General features: G+C 37.9%; 1 protein-coding gene across 8 annotated transcripts in view; it reads left to right on the top strand.

Moving 5' to 3' along the window:
- The window catches only part of SYNJ1 (synaptojanin 1), a 60,518-nt gene extending 41,767 nt beyond the window's left edge, over nt 1–18,751 (top strand). For 4 of the 8 annotated variants that reach the window (XM_042866720.1, XM_042866723.1, XM_042866721.1 and 1 more), the window contains exons 23-31: nt 504–710; nt 1,116–1,244; nt 1,835–1,873; nt 6,899–6,946; nt 8,558–8,596; nt 8,691–8,761; nt 10,280–10,388; nt 11,205–11,425; nt 15,572–18,751. In XM_042866720.1, the coding sequence (XP_042722654.1) occupies nt 504–710; nt 1,116–1,244; nt 1,835–1,873; nt 6,899–6,946; nt 8,558–8,596; nt 8,691–8,761; nt 10,280–10,388; nt 11,205–11,425; nt 15,572–16,423 (1,715 nt within the window). In that variant the 3' untranslated portion in view covers nt 16,424–18,751. The remainder of the gene's footprint in view (nt 1–503; nt 711–1,115; nt 1,245–1,834; nt 1,874–6,898; nt 6,947–8,557; nt 8,597–8,690; nt 8,762–10,279; nt 10,389–11,204; nt 11,426–15,571) is intronic. The other 4 variants (XM_042866717.1, XM_042866718.1, XM_042866719.1 and 1 more) reach the window with 4 other exon arrangements.
- The last annotated feature ends 2,012 nt before the right edge of the window (nt 18,752–20,763 follow it).

Here is a 20,763-nt window from a genome sequence, read left to right on the forward strand (position 1 = left end):
CTAAGTATTGATACACTTACCCCACTCCTCACAAACAACTGATGAACCTTTTAAAGGCAGGCAAGTATCACCTGGATAAAGAAGCCTTCATCCTCTGTTGCTCCTTGGAACTGGCTCATCTTCAGCATTCGTTTGCTGCTTTCCAGTTCCTTGTTTCTGTCTTTTTTTTTTTCCTGCCATTGTTTTTGAAATGAAATCCTTGAGCTGCTAAATTTCACTCTTGCATTCTTCACACCTCTGCAGTTTGCTTTTCTTCACTTGCATGTTTTTTATCTATGTACTTTCTCACAGTTTTTCCACTAAGCATATGCCAAAGGCACCTTGCCTGGTGACACTTCTTGTGGTGGTGTTTTCCTTGAGCAAATTCCTTGAGAAACCCGAGGGCTTTTTGCAGAAAATCCCACATCCAAAGTCAGTTGATAATTTTCCCTCTTATGAAAATAAGTAACTATAGCTCCCTTATTTTGACATGCTTTTTTCTTTTTTGGGTCATGGTTATCTAGGTGACATTGATGACTATAGTGCTGAAGTAGAAGAAATCCTTCCTCAGCACCTACAGCCAACCTTAAGCTCTGGCCTTGGAACCTCCCCAAGCTCCTCGCCACGTTCCAGTCCCTGTCAGTCTCCTACACTGTCAGATGGACCCACACTCCCAGTGAGACCGAGCCGAGCCCCAGCAAAAACTCCTGGACCACCAGTTTCCCTGCACAGTGTGTATTATGTTGCTCAACTTCCTCAGCTACTGTATGGTGTGGCAGTGGCATGGCCTAGTGGCAGAATACTTGCTTGTAGATAATTTTTAATAGCCCTTCTAGAGTAATAAAAAAGGCTATTCTTGTCATTGCATTTTACATATAGGTAGCTTTGGGTAAACCACCTCATTCTTGAAAAGCATGTACTTATGAAAGCGCATGAGACGAAAATCAGCTTATTTTCACTGTTGGTTTAATTTATTTCCCCTCTCTCCAAACCTCAGTGCTACTTCTGTATTGCTGCATTGGCAGTTCTGGGAACTGACCATTCTTTCTGAGGAAATAATTTATTATTACAGAAGCTTAACTGGGAATAGAATACAAGTGATTAATTTTTGCACTGTTTTCTGTCACGTTCTCCAGATGAAACTCAACTTGGTACCCAGCAGAAAGACACTTCTCAGACCTTGGAGCCCAAGCGCCCTCCACCGCCTCGCCCTGTTGCTCCTCCTGCACGTCCTACTCCACCACAGAGGCCACCTCCACCATCAGGTAACGTGGTGACACACACTGGGAGATTGGAAATACTTTGTTTTGGCTCTGTGAGATGAGCTTTGAAGTTCCAGACCCAAAGCACCTATGGTTTGGGGCTCAACACAACCTCACCAGAGGTTTTTCAATAAGATATTTATTAGCCAAATTATGTTGAGGTAAAACATGTGTTTTTCAGCACCATTTAATTACTATTTTATTTAATGAATGAGTTTTATAATACTTACAAACTAATTTCTACAGCTCTAAAACATGGGCTTCCCATAGCATTGTTTAATCAGCATTTTCATTTTTGTATTGCATCTTAAATTTTTATACAAAAGACAAAGAAACATGTAATCATTGATTTGTATTCCTTTGGTGTTGACACCATTACTTTATCATGTCTGAGTTCTTATTATAGTATTTATCTGGATCATCTGAAAATGTAAACAATTGTGTTAAGAGAAACTGGATGTCCAGAAGCATACGGGCAGCATAGTTACTAACACACTGACCCTTGCCATTTTTAACTTTCTCATTCTTTTTCTTCCCTCTTATTATACTGATATTTTTCATTATTGCTGCATTCATTTCTTAAATACTGTAAGGCGGTAGGAGTCCTGCACCTGCTAGAAAGGAGTTTGGAGGTAATGATTTTAATTGTTTTCAAGTATGACTATATAGCAAAATTTCAATGGTCTCTTTTGACAATACTTAATATTGATGTCCAAAGGAGGAAATTATATTTGTATTTAAAAATTATTAATTTTTGTTTCTCAGTATTTGTATCCCTGCTGAATTACAGTTGATTTTTTTAGCAAAGCAATATTTCTCCAGAAGTTGGTACACTGTAGTCAGATTAGCACTGTTCTGTGTTTCTATCTTGTTCTTTGTCCTTGTCACAGCATACCCAACTAACTTTTCAATGAAAGCTGTCTTGTTGGTAGCTGTGAAAAACATAGATTTTTTTTTACCCTTGCTGTTCATGATAAGGCACATTGTGAATTGAGTTGTGATTGTAGTTGCTTAGAGTGATTATCCATTAATTGCTCAAACTGAAACTGCTGCTGAACTCTGGCCAGGTTTCCCCTGGATGATCACCAGTTAGCAGAGAACTGCAAATCACTGAGCTATATATGTTTCTAGGCTGAACACTCACATCTGCATCATTTATTTGCTATTTCCAAGTATCCAAATGTGCTCTTAAGCCTTTCCTAGACACATGAAACATCATCCATAGTTCTTGGAACTGGCGTGTAATTCAGCAGTACAAATTTAGCAAAGGAATTTGTGCAATTACTTTAAAGGCATTCGAGATACGAGTCTACAAAGAAACAAAATCCTGAAATAATTCTCTCCTAATTCCTTTTCTTTTAATAGTACTGAAGGCCTTATAAACTCTTTGGTTTTGTTTTATTTTTTCCAGCTTGATCTGCTTTTGCATGTTATAACAACTCACCTGTTCTCAGAGTGCTTCTTGAAACTAATCTTTGTATATTTTTGACACTTGCCCTGCTGTCTTGCAGGGACTTAAATTAGTTTGTTAATACATGGGATACAGTGACTCTCTGGAATAATGGAATACTTTTTAATGGCTATTCAGGTGTTGCCACTCTGTAGGAAACAAGGTTTTTTGGTGAAAACAATTCTAAAAGAAGTAATCATTTCACATAATCTAAAAATATGACATTCTGTTGTGCCACAGATGTGTACAGCTCTTAGATTAAATTGAGAATAGGGGGTTATTATGCCGAAGTCATAATATTTCAAATTAATTGAAATGCTTAAGCTTTAGAAAATAGTATATACATAATGCACAACATATGTGAGATTCAATTTGTACTACTTCAGTCCTATATAGCCTTGTGTGCATTGATTCAATCATGTTTGTCTAGTTTCAATGTCAGTTGTGCAAAGACCAGCCTTCATTTCTTGCTCTTCTCCAATGTCATTTTGCATAAAGAGTTACAGCTTGCATAAAACTTGCTTTTTAGCAATCTTTTAAAAGAGTGTAGTATATTCTTTTTTCATATATTATTCTGATTTAAAACTCATCCTACTTTTTCTGTTCTCCACGTTTTCCACTCATGGACTACATTTATAAGGCACTGACGCTTTGCTTTTCAGCAGTACCTGAGCTTAGTTCAGAGGAAGTTAGCACAGGACTGGAAGCAGAGTGTAAATGTCACAGTGCTTGTGTAAATGGCATCTGTTTCTCTTATCTGGAATGTGTGCTCCTAAAACACTGTTAAAATACCTCTGTGTACTGTAGAAATGTATGACTTCTATAGAATGCAAAACAACATTGTTCAGATATCTGAAATGCCATTCATTTTAAATGTTAGCTTTTTCTCCCCTTCTGTTCTAACCTTTTATTCTGAGGGCTTCAGTCCCTTCAGCGCCCATCATGTTTCTTTTCGTGGCTCAGTATGCATTCAAAAATTTTTTTAGAATTTGGTTATACTTTTTATCAGAATTCAGATTTTAAGTAATAATGCACCCCAAACTACATGTTAATTGTAGAGGTTTGCAAAGCGTAGATTTTTTTGCCTGCTAATGTCATTTTGAGGATTCTGTAAGCTCTCAATTGTTTATAGTTCAAAATTAAGATGCTGTACTGCACTATAAATTTTTAGGGAATATTTAAAATGAGATGCTATTGTCAGTTACTTGAAGTTAATAACATCTGTTTTGCTTTTTCCCTTTATTAGTGACATTCAAACATTTCCTGATTAATGCAAGAAAGGCTGATAGTTGTCTTTTATGATTGGTTTAAACCTATTAAAACAGGGTTAAGACTGAGAGAATGCACAATATCTTCAGTATATACAGTCATTTGGGTAACACGTGTTACCTCTTCGCTGTGATCCTAATCCTCTAAATAGAGATTATAAGCCTAGAAAATATAGTAGCAAGATTGATATGCAAAGAAATGCAAATATGCTAAGATGCAAAAGCAAACATGCTTAAGCAGCAAATACTGATTAGTGTACATTGATATTTACAGTCACACGTTAAAAACCTTTCAAGTTCAACGTCTCTATTTTTCCTGTCACTTTTAAAAAAAAAACAAAACAAAAAACAGAGCTAATGTTGAGTACATTAGAATATGGGACATTACAGTCATTTTGAAGAAGATATTTTTTTACAGTCTAAAAAAAAATTGAAGTTTTCTTCCTCTTTTGCTGAAGAAGTAATGTTCAGCAACAGCATGATCTATCCTAAATCTCCTCTCCTTTAGTTTAAAGCCATCACCCCTTGTCCTATCACTATGCACCCTGATAAAGAGTCTCTCCAGCTTTTCTGTAGGCCTGTTCTGTGTACTGGAAAGCTGCACTGAGGTCTCCCTGGTGCCATCTCAAGGCTGAACAAGCCCAACTCCCTCAGCCTGTTGTCACAAGAGAGATGATCAGAGGGCTGGATCATCTTTGTGCCCTCCTCTAGACTCACTCCAACAACTCCATGTCTTTCTTGTGCTGGGAGGCCTGGGCCTGGATGCAGTGCTCCAGATGGAGTCTCACAAGAGTGGAGTAGAAGTCAATGGTCACTTCCTTTGCCCTGCTGACCATGCTCTTCTTGATGCTGCCTAGGATGCAGCAGGCATTCTGAGCTCCATGCTCATGCATGCAGACTTTTTCAGCCTCCAAGCCCTTCTCTTCTGGGCTGCTCTCAATGCGTTCTCTGCCCATCAGCCTGTATTTGTGCTTGGGATTGCCCTACCCAGATGCAGGACCTCCATCCATCTATCTATCTATAGCTATTTATCTATATGTGCCTGTATATGTATACAGGCCCCATATCTGTGTGTGTATGTATATACACACATACATACGTACCCATGCATTTAATTTAGTGAAAGATTGGAGTTGCTTTATTTTCCATTAAGCTAATCTGTAAATGTAATCCTTGCAAAACATGCAGTTCTGTATAAAAGATGTCAGGGCAAAAGTTACAGATTTATTTTTGATAAATCAAACTGCTTTCCTTAAAACTGTTGTTAAATAACTGTATAGCATACTTGCCTGCGACATACTGTATCAGGCTGCAATTAGAATTCTCAACTGTATGGTGCATCAGCATAGGAACACATGTCTATGTGCTTATGGCCAGAGGTTCCTCCCATTTTGTCATTTGAAAGGAGTTTACTTTATTAATCATCTTGCATAAAACAAGATTTACTTCACAAGACAATCCTGAAGATATCTGATCAAAGTATGGGCTGAGGTGAGCTTCATATAGACCTAACCCTGCTCCTAGAGAGGCTTTATTGTGTCTATTTCCATTAGTACTTTTGAAGGAACAGATAGGGTCAGAGGAGCATCCTGTACTCCTTGGGAATGCCCTCCACTGCCCTGTTTTTTCTTCAGTCAGCAGGTCTAATAGCCTCTAGGTTACTACAGTCTTTTCTTCCCCAATGCACCCTTGGGTAGCGTGTGTGTGTGTGTGTATATATATAAATGAAAGCAATTACATTTCCTGTTGTGTCCCCCTATGTTGTTTGTTCATCCCTCTGCAGTGCTGTTTCTCTCTGAAAAGTTTACTGTCAGAAACTTTTGCAATGGAAATCTAAGGTTAATTGGCAGAACCTGGAACTCACCCAGAATATATCATGTGCCAATATTGAACATCTTGGAACCAGATGTTCATGAAAACCAGATATTTGGCATCTCTGAAGATAGTCACATACCAGCCTCATCTGCAGCCTTTAATCTTCCTACTCGGAGCGACACTTCAACCCATATCTGACAAAACTCATGGCACTCTTTCTAGATCATAAAGAGCTCCTGAGCAGATACCACACATTGGCACACGATTAGAAAAACACATGAGTCTGTATCATTGCTAAGGCAAAAGTTGCTTTTAAGGCAGTCTTCTTGAACACCAGCTCCCTTCTCCTCATCTATTCTAAAGCCATTTGAGAATTGCCAGATATTACTTTTACTTATTCCTATATGCACGCCTTAAGGATTCCTCCTTTCATACCATTTGATTTTATTATACCCTGCTCTGTTTTTATCATGTAAGCTTATGGACTCCATGTGTGCTTGATCATATTACAGAATCAAAACAATTCAGTGTGATTATTCATGATTAAAAATCTTTCTCTCAGTGTAAACTTCAACATCTAACTGCAGATATTCTGGCTTTCTGATGTACAGAGTGCTGCTTGGAAACAATGATATAATTCTGTATGATAGAATACACTATATAAAATGCAAACCTGATTTATTCCATTAATTTGCTCATTCAGATGTAGTCTTGTCGGAAATATATAGTATTCTCCCAAATTTTTGGAAGCAATGTTGCTGAGTATAAGTGATACATGTTTGCTTTCAAGTGTTGGAGTATAGATATGTGTTTTAATCAAAAGAATTTCAAGAATTACATTTAATATCATTTTGAATTTATAAAAGATCATGGATAGCATATATTGGAGAAATTAAAATCTTTTTCAACTGTAGCTTAAAGTGTTTCTAAACATGATCTTATTTGATCTCTAATTCCTATCAGTCTGGTTTCCCCGTGCTGCTCCAAACAGTTCTATACCTACAATCTAGTAGGCCATTTTTAAATTATATAGAGCTATCTTGGGGAATATCCTTTCTGGTTTTACTTTCTCAATCTACTGCTTTTCTTATGCAATGTACAGCTTCTCTTCTTTCTCTGAAAAGGTCTTGGAGCTCCTCCCAGTCCTGGGGTAGCTAAGAGAGAAGTAGAAGGTAACATAACAATTTTTGTATTCTAGAAATGAATTTCAGTTTTAATACCTGAGCGATATTGTTCTTGTGATACTAAAGACAGTTTAAGGCACATATTATATAGGGTATTTTTTCTTTTATTTAACATACTTTTCAGAAAGGTGAGTTGCTTTATTAGTGATGGTGTGAATTGTTATAGAAGCAGTCTTCCATTACAGACAAATGAAATGAAAACTTGGACCGCACTAATCAAGACTACCTTCAAGTCAGACTCTTGAAGGAAGATGTAACTGACTGATTGCTGGAATAAATACTAAATCTGTAACTAAACTAGGAATCTAAATTTTTTCATAAAGAACTACATACTCATGTTTTGACAGAAATTTCCATTCAAATAATTTAGCCTATAATTTAATATTTTGTATCTTTTTAAAGAGCATAATGTATGTATTTAATTCTAGGAACTAAGAGTATGTGACGTACATTCATGATAAGCATTTTTCTTGCATGATTCTAGTTGGAGTATGTGCATATGGTTCTGAATGGGTCCTGTTTTAGCTTTGACAGCAGAGTGTGAGGTTTTTACTCTTTGTAGTAAACATAGGTATGGCAGCACAAGTCCTAATATAGTCTCAATCAGAATGTACTCCTGTATGCCATAGTGAATTTTGGCTGGTTCATTCTGCAGTATTGCAAAAATCACAAGATATATATAGGGTAGGTCAGGTTGGAAGGGACCTTTGGTGGTCATCTTAGTCCAACCCCCTTCTCAAAGTAAGGTGAACTAAGCCAGGTTATTCTGGGTACAAGTTGTATCTACTGAGAACTGGATCCAGAAACTCATTCTAACTGGATCTAAGAAAGCAGCATTGTCTGTCATCTGGAAGCTGATTTGATAAAGTGTCTTATGTATCACAGAGTATTCCTTCCAGTTACTGTAAATGATGTGGTGATTTACCTTCCTGGGAAATAGACAACTGAAACACAAGCCTGAATCCTAAACCTCTTTACCTGTTAGAAATTGTGCACTTATCTGAAGTAAAGGTAACTTTTTTGTATCTTGCACTTCACAATCTGAATGTTGAATACAAAGTTGTCATGAGCACCAGCGTGTAAATGTTGAGGTTGGTGCTACAATATATTTATCCTATGAGTGAAGAGAGTAGGTTCAGAAAATTTGGTGTAGACCCTTTAGATTGCTTAATCACTTAATTACAGATGTACGCTTCTGATCGTGTGATTTTTTGAATTAGTATGTTATAAGAGTTCTCTTTGTTTTAAAGACTGCTGTTAGAATATCTACAGGATATACTGCAAAGAAAACAACTGCTTCTAGCAAAGTTCAGAACACAGGGTACCTGTACAAGTCAACATCTTTAGCTTGCAACAAACGGGAAGTGATTTGACTTAACTTGCAATTAGAAGGGTCAAATTACTTCACAGGTACAGTGTGGGGTAAGAGTGCACTAGTATAACAGTTTAGCTGATTGATAGACTCTAATCTGTAATAACTCAAATCACTAATGTCTCTTTGCTCCTGTTTCCATTAGTGATAATGTACCATTGCTGCGTAATGCCTGTTTGTATCTTATCTAACAAAGATAATATGATTTTTTTTCTCATGCTTCAAAGCACAAAAAAGTCCTGGAACACAAAGAAAAGATAACTTAGGTAATACAGACACATGCTTTGTACTAATTATAATACAGAAATAAGTTGATTTTGAAATGTGTTCTAAGTCAGTGGTTTCTAATATCTGTTCCAGTACGTAGTCAGCCTCCACCTTCAACTGGATTTCCAAGTGCAGGAACTGTTGGATATGCTACTGCTCGGCCGGTATGCATTCTTTTGCGAAATCATTTTCCTTTTGTATTTCTATAGTTTATTACATTAGTGGTGTGTTGGTTTTTGGTTTTTTTAATTGTGACAGATGCAAGATTAAAAGATCAAAAAACATCTAAGAGATGCTTTGTTTTTCAAGCTTAAGCTCGACCCTCTTTCACATTTGAGTTGGTGTGACGTCCTTTCCTCAGGTTGTTTTTTTGGGCAGCATTTCCTTTCACAGCTTTCAGGACCAGGGACAGTAACCGCTGCGTGCTCAGTTTCCCCTCAGGTGGTCCTGAGGATTATTTTACGCTTAGTTTCTCTTCAATTTAGTGCACAACTTTCAATTTGAGTTTTGGAAATTAATCATTCTGCCTACTTTCTAAATATTAAAACAAAAAAATTAAGCCTGGTGACACGTATCCTGGCAATGACAGTGAAGTCAGGTATTTCAGAGGTTATGTGCCATGAAGCATGAGATCATTGTTAAATGGACTCAGCTAAGCATGATGATTCAGAAATAAGAAGTACATCTAGTATGTACATCTATTAAAAGTAGCCTAAGTAGCCTAAAGTATAATACTTTTTTCAAGTGGTGACGTTTATTTGCGTATTTTTAGATCATGTTTGTGTAAAGAATTGTGGATTAGCTCTGAAAACCATTGTTACTCGCTTCTTGTGGGAGAATATATAACACACAAAATTCTAGAGGAAACAAATCTTAAATTATTTTTTCTCGCGATAATTATTTTTTTCTGAAATCTATTGTTTTTATTCTAGTGCTTTACATTTGACTTTCAAGTGTTAGTAACTCATTCAGCTCCTGTTGTAACCTACAGTAGTTTCCTGTTTCTATTTAAATACAATAAAGTTCTTTTAGTTTGTTTTGAGAGAACAATTTTATTCCTGGCATATAAGCTTCTTCAGGAAGACTCCAGTCTTCAGCTGATGCAGAATGTATGTTTCACTAATCCTTCTTGCTGGGGAACAAGAATAATTTTTTTCCAATTAGCAAACCTGCATTTGTTAAAAGAAATAACCATAGTCTCTTATCCATATCTTGGACCTTCTGTAAATAGACCTGACTGTAACTGCTGTTTATAAATTGCAGGCTATAGTTACAACCCAAATGGTAGAGAGTGTCTACAACCTGTGTTCACAATGTGTTATCAGTGTGTGCTTACTTAATAAGGTACTTACAAAATAAGGTTCTTGTTGTTTTGTTTTTTTAAATATTTCACAGACTTAGGTCAAATTCAGTTAATAATTGTGACAAAGTAGTAGCTGATTTAAATGTTGCTATGCTGGTAAATATTATATAAAGCAGAAGACTTGTAAAAATCCTTTGCTTTGACTTGAACCCTCTATTTTGAGAAAATACTCTCTAGTTGTATATATGCATGAAAAAATAGCTCAGCTACTATTATCAAAGAACTCATTTTTCACAACCCTTAATTATCCTGAGTCAATTGGTAGATGACTACAGATCTGAAGTTGAATTTACAGTCCTTTCTCTTTACCCATTATTAGACTATTCCACCTCGAGCTGGAGTTATTAGTGCACCGCAAAGCCATGTCCGCCCCTCTGGTGGAAGACCAACACCTGAACCTCAAACCAAACCAGCTGAACCACCAAGGAGTAAGTTTTATTTCTTCCAAAGCATATATATATACGTATACGTGTGTGTGTGTACATATATGTATATATGTATATGTATATATGTACATATGTATATATATATATGTATACTTAGAAGTTAAATCTAAATGTCACTGTTTGATTAAGAGGTACTGCTGTTTCTGGTTTTAACGTTTTGCTGTCTTTGTTTTTCACAGATGTCTTCATTTTTTTTACTACAAATGAAGGATTTCAAATGCAGTAATATCTGAGTCTATGTTAGTGCTGATCATCAACCAGTATTGTAAATCTTTACCAGATAGTAGGCAGCACTGGGGGAAGTCTGGGCTCACAAGGTTGATTCCAACAAGAGAAACTCTTATATCAGATTGCTACATTCTGGTCTAGGCTTATCAGCCTCTCTGATCAGAGGTGTTTATCACAGATTATTCTCTGCAGTGGTTGCTCCATAATCATATTATTTGGCATAGGAATTATGTTTCACTTCCTAAGTTAAAAGATAAAGCTTTTGGGGTTTTTTTGTGTGTGTGCTAGTGTCAAAAATGCACTTTCTAATTGTGACATCAAAAATATGCTTAAATGTAACTGAAGTACATTTAAGAATAGCACATCTTTTGGCTCTGTTTTCTGGAGTAATATTTTTAAGGGAGATATGCTGGGCTTTTGACTTCTGATCTAGAATACCTGCTTTTTCTTGCAGCCATTCTTGCTGCAGTTCTGTTTGGTGCTTCCACATCCACACATTCTCATTCATGCCATTTTTAAAGTTTCCATAACAATTCTTTTCATTGAACAATACTGAAAATATACTTGCAGGCTCCCCATTGCTTCCTGAACCACTAAAGCCTCAGGCCGCTCCTGCCCAACCCGTGACTCAGCCACCATCTGCACTAAAGATGCAAGAGCCTTTGATACCCGTGGCATCACATCCACCTCAGACAAGTGCCCCACCAAGTCTGGAACCACCCCCACAACCACCTCCTCGTAGCCGATCATCCCACACTTTGCCTTCTGAATCTGCTCCTTCACATCAGCAAGTAAGTTTAAAAAAAAAAAAAAAGTCTATTTGTTTTTTTTTATTAAGTAAATTAACATTTTGTACTGCATGCTGTAGATTTATGAGAAACTCAGATAAACAAAGAGAAAGGTCATAAGATTGGATCCATAATTCGGCTTCTGGTTGAGTAATACTTAGTGGCTTTTGTGTTGTCTTGTAAATAAGATCTTGAATACTAAACTTTTAACTTAAGATTTCTTAAGACAACTTATGAACAACTTGTTCTTACAATTATGTTGTCATGTCTAAACTTATTCACTAAAGACCAGTGGTATTTTCTACAGCATCAAGTGTTAGGCCAGATGATCCCCACTTGTATAAATGTGTGCATTCATTGAAGCTGATAGATTTGTGCCATCTACTATCAAGAGTAAATTATTTTTTTTTTTTCCTGGCAATGTTTTGGGTTTTTTTAGCCTACACTCAGCTGTGGACATTTATGACTACATAAGTTTTACATCAGCATTTTAGATCTTACCTCATCTCTACACCTGAAGCCCACTTTCAGAAAAGCTGTTTGGCAATACTTATTTTGTACAACAGCGCAGCAGCCTCCCTGAGATGGTGATTTTGAATTCTATTAGAACATTTTTAAATGCTCTTCCTTTATTTCTGCTGTACCTCTCTCTTTACCTGTTAACTTTTTTTTTTTTTAACTTTGGCTGAAGAAGGAGGATGTTTGTGAATATACACGCAGCATATCAGGACTTGTGACGTTTGCTAGAAAACATGAAGTTTTTGACTGCAGAGAATATACATGTAGGCATAAGGTACTTGAGAACATATCACTGTCATGAATAGAAGCAGACAGCATTGTGTTGCTAAAGCTGCACACCTTCTAAATGTAGCTTTACCTCTGAAAGTTCTGTGAAAGTAAGCTGCTCTTTCAAAATTACTGTGAAATTACATTTATCTGTGCACATTTACAGCAATCACTATTATGCTTAAAAGCACTGTCAACAGGTTTTTGAGCTGCCTAACGCTGTAGCTGTGTTGTTAATAATATCCCAAACACTTTAAAACTAATTCAGGTAGCTATAATTTTCTCTGCAGTCACTCTTCTGTGACTACCACAGGCTATGCAATCACAAGGAAAGCCCACTGAGTTTTGTTTATTGTCTCCAGCTTAGAGTCTTTAATTTCTTTTTTTCATTTTTTTAAAAATAGTAAGATAAGTGATGTTTCTTTCATTTTTTGATTGCCATTTACAAATACGGATTTTTCTCAGAAAAGGTGTTAAAATAAAAGTAGTCTCTGTTCAGGGGCAATGGATTCCGAGCCTGTGCTTTGATTCAGAGCTTGACTGTGATATTTAAGAAAGTAAACTTTTCCTTTATAAAAATAATTGCTTCTATACAGAGTGCATATTTGGGACTTCATAGGTCACCAAGAAATATATTAAAAGAGCAAAGTAGTTATTGTAAATAGAGAGGATTTATTTATTTTAAATTAGGACGGTTTTGGTTTTTGATTGAGCGAGAAGTTTTGTAGTTTTTCAGATTCAAATGCTATTACTGTAGCTGGAAGGTTATATCAACACAGTTCCCAGAAAGAAGCTGTGGTGTTTTTTATATTAATGGGTGATTAGAATTAGACCATCCATATGAAAATTTCTGCATAGACTATTTTCACAAAGCACAAGTCAGCTGCACAATGAATGTTCATATGGAAATAAAATTAGAATTGGCTCGAGCTGTTTTTTTGAACTCTTAATGGTGAAGTTTATAAATATTACAGTAAAATAAATTGAAGCATTTATTTCATTTTCATATCACGAAAATATGTTGTTGTTAAAACAAAGTATTTTTAATATGAGATTGCTTTGTTACTTGGATTTTCTCCCTAATGTTCTTTCCTTTGATGTCTGTTTCTCTTTCACAAGCAGGAGCAACCGTCAGGGTAACAGGTATCTGCCTATTTACCAATATTGTATGTGGTCTCCATCTGTTCAAGCAGAAAAGATGTATGAATCTGCTTTTCATACATCTGCAGTCTCATCCACATTAAAATCACCTGTCCACATTAATGGATTGACTGTCAAACCATAGTTTGCTTTTTCTTTTCATAATGCAGTAAAAATTGATAGTGTTAACTGTATTTACTAGTGACATAGCAAAAATTTTGCTTCATCATCTTTAATGAAACAGTTAGATCTTATATATGCTGTTTAGTCTGAATCTGCTGCTCGTAGTCTATTTGGGAAAAAAACAAACAAGCCAACAAATAGATGTTTGGAAGGGTGATGGCAGAGAGAATGGGGTTGGTCTCTTCTCACTCATGACAGGATGAGAGGAAGTGGCCTCAAGTTGCAAAAGGGGAGGTTTAGGTTGGATATCAGGAAAAACTTCTTTACAGAAGGGGTTGTGAAGCACTGGAATAGGCTTCCCAGGGAGGTGGTTGAGTCACCATCCCTGGAAGTGTTTAAAAACCATTGGATGTGGTGCTCAGGGACATGATTTAGCGGAGGGCTGTTAGAGTTAGGGTAGGATGGTTAGGTCGTGGTTGGACTGATGATCTGTAAGCTCTTTTCCAACCTGAGTGATTCTATGATTCCATGATTCACATTTCTCAAAGAATGGAGATCTTACTGTTACCCATAGTAAAATGAGCTGAATGTTACAATTAAAATGCTGTTATGTGGAAAATTTAAAAGCAAGTGTTTCCAGAATTATTCAGACCAAATTTTGCCTACAGTAAAGAGCAATTGGGATTCATAGTTTCTTTGGGATTTTGTACTTTTTGATTACTTGGTGAATGAACATAGGATTTAACCAACTTGTGCTAAGCTGCATTTAATTTGGATTCATCCTATGGTTCAGTGTTTTACATATTTCCCATTTGTTACTTGATGTCTTTATTTTAGTACTGTTTTCTGAAACACTATCCTTATAAGATGAACAATTCTGTTTATGGTTTGGTAACCTTAAGCTTTGTCTATTTTAGAACATCTCTGGTACTACTAAGCCAGAGAGTTATGTAACTAATGTTGTTATGATAAAAACACAAAACTTTAATATTTTTGTAAGTGCTGAGAGTCTTTAAACTGAATCACCCTTTTTTTTTATATTAGAAAGTGGATATATGGAGTCGTGCTTTAAACTGCTGACAAAAGAAATGCAGTAAAAACATTTTTGTAAAGGCTGAGGTTAGGCTACTTAATACTGCATTTCAGTTGATTTAGCTAGCATCCTAGTTCAGTGAAACAGTAGTTAACAATTTTCATGCTAAAGATCTAAACTGTTTTGGTATGTTAAAGTAATGTGTTAAAGTGACAGAGCTGTTCATGATATTGGAACTCTCAGAAGTTATTTTAACAGCCTTAATTGCTTTGCTTTAGCTTAATAAGGTGGAACTCCAAACTTTGTTCCGTCAGTGTTGTGACTCGCACAATCTGTAGATAATAAATATTCTGCCTTTTTGGACAGTTGGAACAAGGTATAATAATCACATTGTTGTTTAAAAGTTTGGTTTTAAAAGATAAGGAGAAAACTGTCTTCTCCATCTGGTTTTATTCTAAACAATGATAACTTGCCATTTAAAATCATAATGTGTTTTAAAAGAAAGCCCCTCCCCCTCCTGACAAGGATGATGATTGTAGCTTCACATGTCAAGAAGTATTGGAGATGCCTACAAAATAGACATCTACATAGAGATGCCTAAAGTACATACACTAATAACACTAATTTTCTCTTTCATTGTGATGCTTAAATATTGCTTTTAACATCCATGTTAGAAACTCTCCAATAATGAAAACAAGAGCTTTTCTTTTACATCTGTGCTTGGTTATCACTTGTTTAGGATATAGCACAAGTTTCTTGAAGAGTTTCCAATACCATATCCAACAGAGCTTCTGGCCAGGGTTCTGAGCTGTGTGAAGCTGTGGGATGGGGAGTTAACTTGAGCTACTAGGAAGCTTTTCTTTGGAAAAGGAGCTAAGGGGTTCTTTTTGTTCCTGAAAAGAAGCAATCATTCTACAATAAGCACATTGTACAAGTTGCAGCCAAGTTGTACTGAAGGTTCAGTTTAAGCCCAAGAGCTTCTTTTTTTCCCACGAGAAATGGGGCGTTGATAATAATCTTAAAAACAGACAGTCATGTGATCACTAAGCACCTTGTTTTCTTTCCAGATTAAAACAAATGGAACCTATGGCACTAAACTTGAAACACAGTTAAATAGCAACCCTTTTGAAGATTTGTCATTTCAGCTGCTTGTGTCAAAGATGCAGACATCTGCTCGAACATCAGCTGTTCCAACCTTAAACCAAAAGGAATCGATGCAGTTGCCTTCCGCAACACAAAGAAATGATATTTTGAATACTGTAAGTTGCATGCCAGCAATGCCTCCTGCTCCAACCCTGAACATATCCCAGGAACGCACGCGCAGCTCTCCAAATCCATTTGTCACTGGACTGAACCGCACAAATCCATTCACTGAAAGAACGCTTACTGCTGGAAACCCATTTAGAACAGAAACTCAAGAATCTGAAATAACTTCACATTCGCAGGAAGGACACGCCGCTTTCAATCCTTTCCCTTTTCTAAATCCCCCCAGTTCTAATACGAGCAAGCCTGTATTCTCTGTTAATGCACCTGAGAACAGTTTTTGCTTGCGAAGTAGATCTCTCATGGTAAAAAATGTACAGCCAAAAGGATGGGTAACGTTTGACGAGGAGGATGACAATTTCCACGTAAAGCTAAAGCCATCTAAAAGTGTTCCAGATTTTAAGCAAATCGATTCCAGGAAGTCAGCTGGATCTCCAGATTTGCTGGGCACTGAAAAAAATACTTTTCTTGGTTCAGACTTTACCTTTGGTAATGACTGGAATAAAAGTTCTACTGATTGTTTCTATACAATGCCAGCGAGAAGACCGCCTGCACCTCCTGTCCCATCGAGAGTAACCAGCAACAGATCCCCTGCAGATCCTTTCACTTCTTTGGCACCTAAGGTGTCACCAACACAAGATTTTACAGAAAGATAGATCTTCAAAAAATATAAGAGGTTATATTTGTTGCTACATTTATCCAGTAGAATAATTGGGCATTTGAGATTATTCTGTGTGCAATAATTACTTGTCAAATGCACTGAAACTTTACTCGTAAACAGCCACTATTATTTGTGTATAGATTTTGAATATGTATATATGGTAGAGCACAAAAAATGATCTGAAGTTTATTAAAATCCCAGTGTAATAGTATTTGAATAGATGGAAAAGAAAGAAGGATGAGCTACTAATCTCAGTAAAATATACCAATCTTGGAAATAGTTTTTGCCTAGGGAGCTCTCTCTGTTCAGTTCCCCTTTGTGGAATTTCAAAAAAGGGAGCTCCCTGCTGGTAGCCTTCCCACTCCCTTTTTACTGTTTTGTTAATTGCTATTTATAAGTATTTACCAAAGAGCTGCCAAAGTTTATTGAGATTTGAATGTTGACAAGTATTGTTTAGAAGTTGTTTAATTTATAACAGAAGCTACAGAGATTTGTAAGGCTTATATTTGAATTTGAGGCACAACAAGAATAGTTTAATTTCAAAATACAAACAATACTTTGTATATTAATATATTCAATATTTGACTTTAATTTTCTGTGTCAGTACATTTCAGCTGTTAAATATTATTGTGACATATATTCACCGTTATTAATGCAGAATTACTGTTCCATATCATCCATTTATTCACTGCTATTTTAAAATATTTTTTTTCCACAAATTGGAAACAACTGATACAAGTTTTCCCTCAACCTCTGGAAAAAATCCCCTTGAATTTTGATAAATCAAGCAGTCTTTTACCACTTGCAGACAACATAAACATACTGCCATTAGCTCGTCCCACTCTTCTTTCATGTGTTGGAAGGGCTTTCTTGTCCTACAGAAGGACCTGGGTGAAGGAACTGGCAGTCGTGTTCAGCAGCAGAGGAGAGAGTCACCTTACATATTCAGGCTGTCCTCCCAGCATCCTTCCTGTCTACTGTTATACTTACTGCTGTATTTTCAAAACCTTGCCTTCAAAGAAGAGAACGTTCTCTGAGCTGAATGATATAATTCTGTCACTTTTGCAGTTAAGCTAAACAAGTGACCCTTCATCCCCCAGAGGCGGTGACTGTCCCGCGTTTGGTGCTGCTTTGAGGCTAGCAAAGCCTAAGTCATGGTTCTGCATATTATGCTAGAAAAAGGCAACTCTGTGCTCTTATGTTTTCTAAAGCTCGCATAACATTACATAAAATCTAATATTTTGTTATCTTGAGGCAATTTAAAATAACTGGTATCCTTAGCTCTACTTACACATGCTAAAAGCCCCCTGCCGTTCTCCCTACAATTCACGCTATCTTGGCACGTAACTTCTACATGCAGTTGTGTACTTCTGTCAAAAGCTGAACGTGGCACAATGTTGTCATCTCTTGGGGGACTGCAAACGCCTGCCTACTACGCTCATTGGCTTTCCTTGCAAACAAGCCAACTGGTTCTGCAAAACCAGTGACTGAAACTCAACGTATCAGCATTGTATTTATAGCAGCAAAATACACAGTGACAGTACTTTTTAAAAATTCTCAAATGCTATTAAAAGATTATTTATAAAATAGTCCACTTTTTCTTTGACACCGTCTGGTTAGCCATGAGCTGCAGTTGGATAGAGGAGTGACTATAGTGAATTTTATATTGTGCTTTTTTTTTCTGTTCAGCTCATTACAAAGTACTTGTACATTTTAAACAGCAGTGCTACTTTAATCTTTGTGCTTCAGTATGTGGATTACCTTGTTTTACACTGTTGCTATAAACATCTGTGTGATCAGTGTTTTGGTATATTCTTACATTAGCAAAACATTTTGGGGGGGGGGGGGACTTTTTCCTAGTGGGAGTTACGTGATAAATATGTTCTTTGTTGAATATTTAATTACAGTGATTGAAAACTACTGTCTAAAATGCACCTGGTATACAGCACCTCTGCACTATACAGGATTACGGAGATGGACAGCAAAGTACTGCAAAGATCACGAGAACTGCTCCAAAACTGTAGTGTGTGTGTATATATATATTGCTAACCACTGTAACGTGTATTAACGAAAAGAATTACTAGCAGAAGTTCTGAACATACTATGAATTAAAAATAGAAACGCTCAACACATTCACATGAGTTCCATGTTCCCTGTGGTAAACTGCTCTGTTAAATGTAACAGTTTTATTGCTTGTGGCACACAATATCTATGGCTGTATACTTTACAGAACTGCAGTATCGAAACTCAGTGGCGTACAACATTCCGTATATACCCTGTGGAAGGCGGTGTTGTATTAACCAAATAAACATACTGCCCTTAAGGACTCACCTTTTTATTTTCTCTTGCTGGAAACTTTCCTGGGGCGCTGTTTATCAGAGCAGCTCTCAGATGTTGCTCTGGAGTAGAGATCACTCTAGGCCCTCCTTTGGAGCACTGGCAGAGACCTGGCCTGCTGTAGTCACTTGGCAGAGCCTTGGAAATGCTCTGACCGCTTTGTGAAATGGATGTGATGTAAACCACAGTCCTTGGTAAAATGGCCAGGACACAAGGCAATGTGGGATGAGTTTGCTGCTAACACCTGGTGTTTGCTGAGGTCAGGGTTGGTCCTGTCTGCACTGGCACTTTTGTACCTCCTCTTGTTCAAGCTGAACTGGATGGCAAAATGACTTTTTCATCTCAACCCTATGAATGGTAACAGCCTTTTAACACATGCAGTGCTTATTTTCCGTGATCTCATGGGTGTAAGAAATTTGACAGTAAAGACTAGGCTTTTCCTTTTGCTGCTGAAGGACAGCTGCAGCCTGCTCCATGCCCAAGAGGCCAGGCTCCAAATTGCAGAGACAGGGAGGCCCCAGGGTCTCTACCACTGCCTTGCTTCTCTGTGCACCGTGCTGCCTTGGCTGTTGGCGTGGTGGCTCCTGCTTCATATATCCCAAGTTAATATCCCAAGATATCCCAAGTTAAAAGCAACCTGCAACAACTGAGTCCAACTCTGGGCTCCACACAGCACCACCTAAAATTCAAACCCTGTGTCTGAGTGTTGTCCAAACTCTCCTCGAGCTCCATCACTGGTGGCCGTGCCCACAGCCCCGTGCATCCCGTTCCCCGCCCACCGCCCTGTGGTGCAGCCCCTTTCCCTGACCCCCAGCTGCCCTCCCCTGACGCAGCTCCATGCCGTTCCCTCGGGCCCTGTCGCTGTCACACAGAGCAGAGCTCAGCGCTGCCCCTCCGCTCCCTGTGAGGAGCTGCAGCCGCCACCAGGCCTCCCCTCAGCTCCTCTGCTCTGCGCTGAGCACAGCGAGGGGCGTCAGTCACTCCTCTTATTCTTACCCTCCAGACCCTTCACCATCTTCATACCACGTAGGTATGGTTGGCTCTTTGGCTATCAGGGCACACTGCTGTCTCAGATTCAATTTACCATCAATCAGAACCCCCTGATCCTTCTCCATGATGCTCTGCAGCCCCTCACCCCCAGTCTGTACACACACCCAGGGATGAACTGTCATGGGGCAGACTCCAGCACTTGCTCCTGTTCAATTCCATGTAGTCAGTGATTGCCCAGCCCTCCCATCTGTCAAGCTCTCTCTGTAAGGTCTACCTACCCTCAAGGTTAGGTTTTTCAATCTAAAAGTTAGCATACATTTGCACTCTGCATCCAGACACCTACTCTAGATCTAACCTCTCCCTTACAGATAGAGCACTTGATCCTGTAGAGAGATATGTGATTTAAATGGCTTAGAGAACATCACTGACTTTCTTGGATTGCTTTCTAGATTTCTAAAATGTCAAATAACAGCATAGGAATGAAATAAAAGAGGGACTGCACATCTCCCATTTCTGCCACCAGGAAAACACACTCAGTGATTTTCCAGTTGGACCCACAGAGCAGCCTCTGGGAGATGGCTGACATGGCAGCACATTGCCTGCACACACAGCTACTCCCTTGCAGAAGCTGTGCTGTTTAAGTCATGGAGCATGTAAAAGAAATGGTGACAAGCTGGGAAGAGATCACTATTTTTTTCTGTGTTAGCACTGCTTGGGAAACTGATGTCCACTCCCATCTGGAGAACCAGAGGGACATCAAGGAGGCCAGAAGGGAGCAACATGGGGACCACACAGTGAAAGGGGAAATGAGGTCTGGGTGAGGAGTCGTCTCCTGCAGACAATTTTGTTTGCTCCTTGAATCAAATGACATCACCCGTGGTTCTGTGCAGGACCAGCAACAAGTTGATTGGAAGTGACTGGTTTGAGTGGGGCCACAGTGGGAACTGCAGTGTAATTGATGAAGAACTGTTCCAGGTGGAAGCACTGGGAAGGAAAGGACCTTTCAGA

This window comes from Lagopus leucura, unplaced genomic scaffold, assembly GCF_019238085.1.
Source record: "Lagopus leucura isolate 7727_CA_CO unplaced genomic scaffold, USGS_WTPT01 Super-Scaffold_100001, whole genome shotgun sequence".
Classification (NCBI taxonomy): domain Eukaryota; kingdom Metazoa; phylum Chordata; class Aves; order Galliformes; family Phasianidae; genus Lagopus; species Lagopus leucura.